Genomic DNA, 8,426 nt, shown 5'->3' with positions numbered 1-8,426 from the left:
AGTATGTGGATTGGAATATATTAAATATAAGTGCCGTTTAAAGAGTAAAACGTTTGAATCATTTCAGCAAATGGAGTTTGAGCAATAATGTCTCTGATCCAATGACCAAAATTATTTTCATCAGTTCATCTCTCTCTATTTCTCTCTTTATTTCTCTCTCTCACACACACATTGGGGCTACTTACATTGGCTCAAAGGTTTCATTGATGAGCAAGCAGTCAATCAGACTGAGGGGTAACTAAGAGCCTCAGACAATTCTGCATATAAGATCTCCAGGAAACATAACTTATTGCACTGCTCTATTGTTTTCAAGTGCTGGATCAAGTTACATGAAACTACGTCATCCACCGGCTCGTATGGTAATTTATGCTATTTCAGGCAAATAGTTTAGGGTTGAGAGTGAGCATGATTTTAGAAATATGTCCTGTGTTTAGTTGCTGTTGTTCAACGTTGGACGGCTGTTTCCTCTGCATACCGCAAACTCTCTGGAGAGAAAGGGCAGCAGACCCTAATTGGTTTCTCAATGAAATATAACCATTAGTCCCACCACGGGAGGGACTGAGGAAAAGCAACACCCAGCATTCCCAATCGCCGTTACTCAACTGTCCACCATCTACTGTGAACAGAACCTTTTGGAGTGCCAAGGAGCCTCGACACGATTTGATCTCCATATTCCTACCAAATATTTTTTTTTCGTTTTAGTAGCGGATCGCATTGGACCGTATAGCATTTCATTCCCGCATAGAGAAAGTTTGTGCAGATTCAAACATGAGTGATTTGGAAGAAGACTTCAAAAAGATCCTATTGATAAAAGAGGAGAGAATTAAGGACATGGAGAGGCGTCTCGTCGAGAAGGAAGAAGAGATCCACGAATTAAAACGAAAACTGCACAAATGTCAATCCGTTCTTCCCAGCGCGCAGATAATTGGACCTAGAACCAGGCGTGCTCAAGGCATCTCAGCAGAACCTCAAGCTTACCGAACCTTCCAGGAGTTGAACAGTGAAGCATTTCGGAAACATTCCAAGTCTGACAGGTACCCACATAGCTTATTATTGTTAATTCAACATAATTCATGTATTTCCTGTTCCTTCATTTCCTGTTTCCAATTACTGTTTATCGACTGGGCACCAGGGTTGGGTAGGTTACTTTACTCCTAAATGTAATCCGTTACAGTTACCAGTTACCTGTCCAAAAATGTTATCAGTAAAGCAACTTTTGGAATACCCCAAACTCAGTAACGTAATCTGATTACATTCAGTTACTTTTAGATGACTTTCCCCTTTAGAGGCATTAGAAGAAGACAAAAATGTATGTTACCAATTGAACGACATCTATTGCAGGATAAATCAATGTTAAAGTTTACAAAGCTGGCCATATATGGATGTAAAATGTTACTTTATGGGTTGGTTATGTAGGCTTCTTCCAAACCATCGCTTTCGACTACATATAATAATGATTAAATTATATCTTCACATTAAAAACCAAAGTCTATCAGAATTCCAGTCATTCCAATACATTATACCCCTTGATCTTCAAGAATAGGACTTAGAAATATGTAAGTATAGATTAGCCAAGTTGTTTTACCTGAGCATGACTCCAAAACGAAGGATTTATTAGCTAGTCCTACTCTGTTGTTTATGATTTTGTTGTCATGAAGGACTAATTTGGCTCATTGATTCGAGTAAATAAAATAAAATGCTGTGCTCATGGAATGGCATGCTTTGAGCACTCCTGAAAAGTGCTAAATGCATGTGAAAAATGAATACCATATACTGCATTTGCAATAGGCCTATTGTTTACCTTTTTGTTGGCGACACTCTGATATCTTGATATCAAACATGATATGCAGCTGTTTAAAGGGCAAGTACACAGATGAAACAATAACAAAATGGTTGCTTCAGTTTTGGTAAAAAGCTGAGGGATGGGTCTGAAGAAATATAACCACTCTCAGATTAATAGACAGAGCTATGGATGCAAGGCCTGACCATCCATGATATCACAATTATAGTGTTAGCCATGTTATGAGGCTATACAGTGGTTGTTTACATTTACAATGTAGTGTGTGACAGTTGAACTAAGCTCATGAGGCATTTATAAGTTATATTCTTTAAGAATCAATGGATATACAGTACCAGTCAAAAGTTTGGACAAACCTACTCATTCCAGAGTTTGTCTTTATTTTTTACTATTTTCTACATTGTAATAGTGAAGACATCAAAACTATGAAATAACACATATGGAACCATGTAGTAACCAAAAAATAATGAAACAAATCCAAATATATTTTATACTTGATTCTTCAACGTAACCACCCTTTGCCTTGATGACAGCTTTGCACACTCTGGGCATTCTCTCAACCAGCTTCATGAGGAATGCTTGTCCAACAGTCTTGAAGGAGTTCCCACATATGCTGAGCACTTGTAGGCTGATTTTCCTTCACTCTGTGGTCCAACTCATCCCAAACCTCAATTGGGTTGAGGTCGGGTGATTGTGTTACTATTTGTGTTATTTGTTTTATTATTTATTTGTGTTATTACTATTTGTGTTAACCATATTTTTCAGGGACATTGTCACTACCAGTATACAATAATGTATGGGCCACCAGTATACAATAAATCCCAAGCTCTTTTCTGCTGTTGCTATAAAGAACTCCCTTCCCAGTAAACGCAAACACCTTTGGCCGACATATCAAAATGTGTTGGGAATATGTAGTGTGGAGAGCGTTTGCACATTGGGAAGATGTCCCCGAGACATCAGAATAGAATGCTGGTGCCTGGCCGACGTATAAACGATGTAGAACTGTAGCATTTAGAATAGGTATTCCTAACACCTCTGTAAGATGTCTGGCCAATTAGCAAACAGCGTCTAAACTGCATCTTCCCGACGCATCATGTATACATCCGTTGGACAGAGGTATCTGTGCAATCTGGGTTTCTTGCCTCTCTCTCACACATTTTGTCGGTCACACAAGCACATGCGAAAACGTACTCAAAATGTCAGTGTTGTTTTCAAGGCATAAAATGCTGAATTTTGTTACGAATATTGTTCAATCAATATAAAGCGTGGCTATTTTTAAGACTGTATGCTATTAGAACCGGGAAGATGTGTCCCAGTGTCGCGAAGCAAATATAACTTCTTTAGCACACAATATTTTACATACTGAGGTTTTTGAAGGACCAAAGAGTTTGGTCTGCTTGTGTGTTCATTTTTGCCATGGAAAAAAATATTGTGATACTGGTATTGTCCCGACCCTACACACTTAGAATAAAATGTATTATCTAGAACCGTAGAATAAAATGTATTATCTAGAACCTTAAACGGTTCTTTGGTTGTCCCCATAGGAGAACCCTTAGAAGAACTCTTTTTGGTTCCAGGTAGAACCATTTTGGAATCCATGTAAAACCCTTTCCACAGAGGGTTCTACCTGGAACCAAAAAGGGTTCACCTATGGGGACACCCGAAGAACCCTTTCGGGAACATTTTTTTCTACGAGTGTATATGCCATATTGCTTAATTTCCTTTTACAAAAGGAATAAGCTACTATCAAACATTGTGACAACCAACCCTGCATTGGGGCTAGTTGTTACAAGATGGCTTATGACTCCATGTCAGAATAAGATATGAGGATACAAATGTGCCCTATTTCAACCCAACACCTTGGTCTTTATATATCTTGTAAGATATACTGGTGCTGAGAAATAGTAAAAAGTGTGACAAAAAAACTCAGTCTCCCCTACGGTTAGCCTAACAAATAATGCATTTGGTAAACAAATTATATTGTGCGTAATTCCTGGATGTGGGATAAGCCAATAGACCAGACATCCAAAAAATAAAGAAGGATGTGGTCACAAATCAATTAGTAATTTCATCATGGAGGGATGTGGCAACTTTTAGATGGAAGGACAGCAGTCTCGTGATTTTAATTGATTGGCTCCATCTTCAAACTCCTAGGGGGGAATTACGCACAAAGGATGTCCCTAACACTAGCAGATTTTTTCATGCAAATACTGTTTTATGTAAAGAGTCCAATGCATAGGCCTATTTATGCATATTTCGCCAAATACAGGCTACTCCATAAAACATCTAATCTGTGCTTTGCTTTTCAGATGTCACTTTTCATGTCCCTCAATTGCTTCAGAGCAATTTCCACTGGGTACTGCTAATAGCCCGTTACTGTAGCCTCATTCAGGGCTGTTCAGCTAAAAGCTGTGGTTGTCATTTTATGCAGACAGTCACCATGGGGATGTAACCTGGAGAGAAGTGAGGGGATACTGTTATGTCTGTTGTGATCAGTAACTTATTCATTAGACATGTTCACCTAACTCTGTTGTGCAACAATGAGTGGCCCCTACGATTGGTTTACTTATAGAATTTTTGTTACACTGTTTATAAACACTGCGTATTTATATGCTGGATTTATTTTTGATATAATGGATTATATACCGGATTCTTATTCATATACTGTATTCTTCACATAGCTCTTTCGAAAATATCCACTACTGCATTGCAATGCATTTTTGTTGCACTGTTTATATTCACCACCTATTCACTACCATTCAAAAGTTTGTGGTCACTTAGAAATGTCCTTGTTTCATGAAAGAAAAGCACATTTTCTGTCCATTAAAATAACATGAAATTGATCAGAAATACAGTGTAGACATTGTTAATGTTGTAAATGGAATATCTACATAGGCGAGCAGAGGCCCATTATCAGCAACCATCACCCCTGTGTTCCAATGGCACGTTGTGTTAGCTAATCCAAGTTTATCATTTTAAAAGGCTAATTGATCATTGGAAAACCCTTTTGCAATTATATTAGCACAGCTGAAAACTGTTTAAAGAAGTAGCTGTGCTGATTAAAGAAGCAATAAAACTGGCCTTCTTTAGACTAGTTGAGTTTCTGGAGCATCAGCATTTGTGAGTTCGATTACAGGCTCAAAATGGCCAGAAACAAATAACTTTCTTATGAAACTCGTCAGTCTATTCTTGTTCTGAGAAATTAAGGCTATTCCATGCAAGAAATTGCCAAGAAACTGAAGATCTCGTACAACGCTGTGTACTACTCCCGTCACAGAACAGAGCAAAAAGGCCCTAACCAGAATAGAAAGAGGAGTGGGAGGCCCCGGTGTACAACTGAGCAAGAGGACAAGTACATTAGAGTGTCTAGTTTCAGAAACAGACGCCTCACAAGTCCTCAACTGGCAGCTTCATTAAATAGTACCCGCAAAACACCAGTCTCAACGTCAACAGCAAAGAGGCGACTCCGGGATGCTGGCCTTCTAGGCAGAGTTCCTCTGTCCAGTGTTTGTGTTCTTTTGCCCATCTTAATCATTTATTTTTATTGGCCAGCCTGAGATATGGCTTTCTCTTTATCACTCTGCCTAGAAGGCCAGTATCCCAGAGTCGCCACTTGACTGTTGACACAGGAGTGATGGTTGCTTATAATGGGCCTCTGTACACCAATATAGATATTCCATAAAAAATCTGTCGTTTGCAGCTACAATACTCATTTACAACATTAACAATGTCTGCACTGTATTTCTGATCAATTTGATGTTATTTTAATGGACAAAAATTGTTATTTTCTTTAAAAAACAAGAACATTTCTAAGTGACCCCAAACTTTTGAACGGTAGTGTATATACTGGAACATCTCATTCCAAAATCATTGTCATTAATATGGAGTTGGTCCCCCCTTTGCTGCTATAACAACCTTCCCTCTTCTGGGAAGGCTTTCCACCATATGTTGGAACATTGCTGCGGGGACTTGCTTCCATTCAGCCACAAGAACATTAGTGAGGTCGGGTACTGATGTTGGGCGATTAGGTCTGACTCGCAGTCAGCATTTCAATTCATCCCAAAGGTGTTCGATGGGGTTAATGTCGGGGCTTTGTGCAGGCCAGTCAAGTTCTTCCACACCGGTCTCGACAAACAATTTCTGCATGGACCTTGCTTTGTGCACGGGGGAATTCTCATGCTGAAACAGGAAAGGGCTTTCCCCAAACTCTTTCCACAAAGTTGGAAGCACAGAATTGTCTAGAATGTCATTGTATGCTATTGCGTTAAGAATTCCCTTCACTGTAACTAAGGTGCCTGAACCATGAAAAACAGCCCCAAACTATTATTCCTCCTCCACCAAACTTTACAGTTGGCACTATGCATTCGGGCAGGTAGCGTTCTCTTGGAATGTGCCAAACCCAGATTTATCCGTTGGACTCCCAGATGGTAAAGCGGGATTCATCACTCCAGAGAACCCATTTCCACTTCTCCAGAGTCCAATGGCAGCGAGCTTTACACCACTCTTGCCAAAACTTGGTATTGCGTATGGTGATCTAAGGCTTGTGTGAGGCTGCTCGGCCATGGAAACCCATTTCATGAAGCTCCCGACGAACAGTTCTTGTGCGGATGTTGCTTCCGGAGGCAGTTTGGAACTTGGTAGTTGCAACCGAAGACAGACGCGTTTCAGCACTCGGCGGTCCCGTTCTGTGAGCTGGTGTGGCTTATCACTTCGCGGCGGAGCTGTTGTTGCACTTAGACATTTCCAATTCACAATAACAGAACTTACAGTTGACTGGGGCAGCTCTAGTAGGGCAGAAATTTGATGAACTGACTTGTTGGAAAGGTTCAGATGTTCAGTATGGGCCATTCTACTGCCAATGTTTGCATAAGGAGATTGCATGGCTGCGTGCTCGATTTTATACACCTGTCGCTGAAATAGCCAAATCCACTAATTTGAAGGGGTGTCCACATACTTTTTTTTTAGTATATATACGCATAGATTGCTTTTGGATTACTGATAGTGTTATTTGGGTAGTTAACTGGATATGTTCCTGACCTTTATGATTTCTTGTTTTTGATTATTATTTGTGAACTTGTTTGACATTTGTACGGCATTGTAGGAGATAGTGACACAAGCATTTTCGCTGCAGCCGCTATTACATCTGCTAAACTGTGATTTGATTTGATAGAATGTGCTCCAGAAAAGAATTGGAACGGTTTAAGTTGCTTGTACAGTTAAACGTTTAAACTCAGTTTTTCACAATTTCTGACTTTTAATCCTAGTAAAAATCCCCTGTTTTAGGTCAGTTAGGATCACCACTTTATTTTAAGAATTTGAAATGTCAGAATAATAGCAGAGTGATTTATTTCAGATTTTATTTATTTCATCACATTCCCAGTGGGTCAGAAGTTTACATACACTCAATTAGAATTTGGTAGCATTGCCTTTAAATTGTTTAACTTGGGTCAAATGTTTCAGGTAGCCTTCAACAAGCTTCCCACAATAAGTTGGGTGAATTTTGGCCCATTCCTCCTGACAGAGTTGGTGTAACTGAGTCAGGTTTGTAGGCCTCCTTGCTCGCACACACTTTTTCAGTTCTGCCCACAAATGTTCTATAGGATTGAGGTCAGGGCTTTGTGATGGCTACTCCAATACCTTGACTTTGTTGTCCTTAAGCCATTTTGCCACAACTTTGGAAGTATGCTTGGGGTCATTGTCCATTTGGAAGACCCACTTGCGACCAAGCTTTAACTTCCTGACTGATGTCTTGAGATGTTGCTTCAATATATCCACATAATTTTTCTCCCTCATGATGCCATCTTTGTGAAGTGCACCAGTCCCTCCTGCAGCAAAGCACCCCCACAACATGAAGCTGCCACCCCCGTGCTTCACGGTTGAGATGGTGTTCTTTGGCTGGCAAGCCTCCCCCTTTTTCCTCCAAACACAATGATGGTCATTATGGCCAAACAGTTCTATTTTTGTTTCATCAGACCAGAGGACATTTCTCCAAAAAGTACGATCTTTGTCCCCATGTGTAGTTGCAAACCGTAGTCTGGCTTTTTTATGGCAGTTTTGGAGCAGTGGCTTCTTCTTTGCTGAATGTGGTACCTTCAGGTGTTTGGAAATTGCTCTTAAGGATGAACCAGACTTGTAGTCTACAATTATTTTTCTGAGGTCTTGGCTGATTTCTTTTGATTTTCCCACGATGTCAAGCAAAGAGACACTGAGTTTGAAGGTAGGCCTTGAAATACATCCACAGGTACATCTCTAATTGACTCAAATGATATCAATTAGCCTATCAGAAGCTTCTAAAGCCATGACAATTTTCTGGAATTTCCCAAGCTGTTTGAAGGCACAGTCAACTTAGTGTATTCTTAGTGTAAACTTCTGACCCACTGGAATTGTGATACAGTGAATTATAAGTGAAATAATCTTTCTGTTAACAATTGTTGGAAAAAGTACTTGTGTCATGCACAAAGTAAATGTCCTAACCGACTTGCCAATACTATAGTTTGTTAACAAGGCACTTGTGAGTGGTTGAAAAACGAGTTTTAATGACGCCAACCTAAGTGTATGTAAACTTCCGACGTCAACTGTACATAATGTCCTCTCAGCTCTTGTTGTTTTTGGGCACCATTGATTACAG

At 39.8% G+C, this 8,426-nt stretch overlaps 1 protein-coding gene across 2 annotated transcripts in view; it reads left to right on the top strand.

Annotated features, from left to right (window-relative positions):
- Positions 1–209: 209 nt before the first annotated feature.
- prkg1b (protein kinase cGMP-dependent 1b) overlaps positions 210–8,426 on the top strand; it is a 167,323-nt gene continuing 159,106 nt past the window's right edge. The window contains exon 1 of one of the 2 annotated variants that reach the window (XM_055890652.1): positions 210–1,034. In XM_055890652.1, coding sequence (XP_055746627.1) covers positions 769–1,034 — 266 coding nt within the window. In that variant the 5' untranslated portion in view covers positions 210–768. The remainder of the gene's footprint in view (positions 1,035–8,426) is intronic. The other variant, XM_055890653.1, reaches the window with a different exon arrangement.

Source organism: Salvelinus fontinalis, chromosome 30 (assembly GCF_029448725.1).
Source record: "Salvelinus fontinalis isolate EN_2023a chromosome 30, ASM2944872v1, whole genome shotgun sequence".
Classification (NCBI taxonomy): domain Eukaryota; kingdom Metazoa; phylum Chordata; class Actinopteri; order Salmoniformes; family Salmonidae; genus Salvelinus; species Salvelinus fontinalis.
The sequence above is the reverse complement of the archived record's forward strand: the minus strand, read 5'-3'. Positions and strand labels throughout refer to the sequence as shown.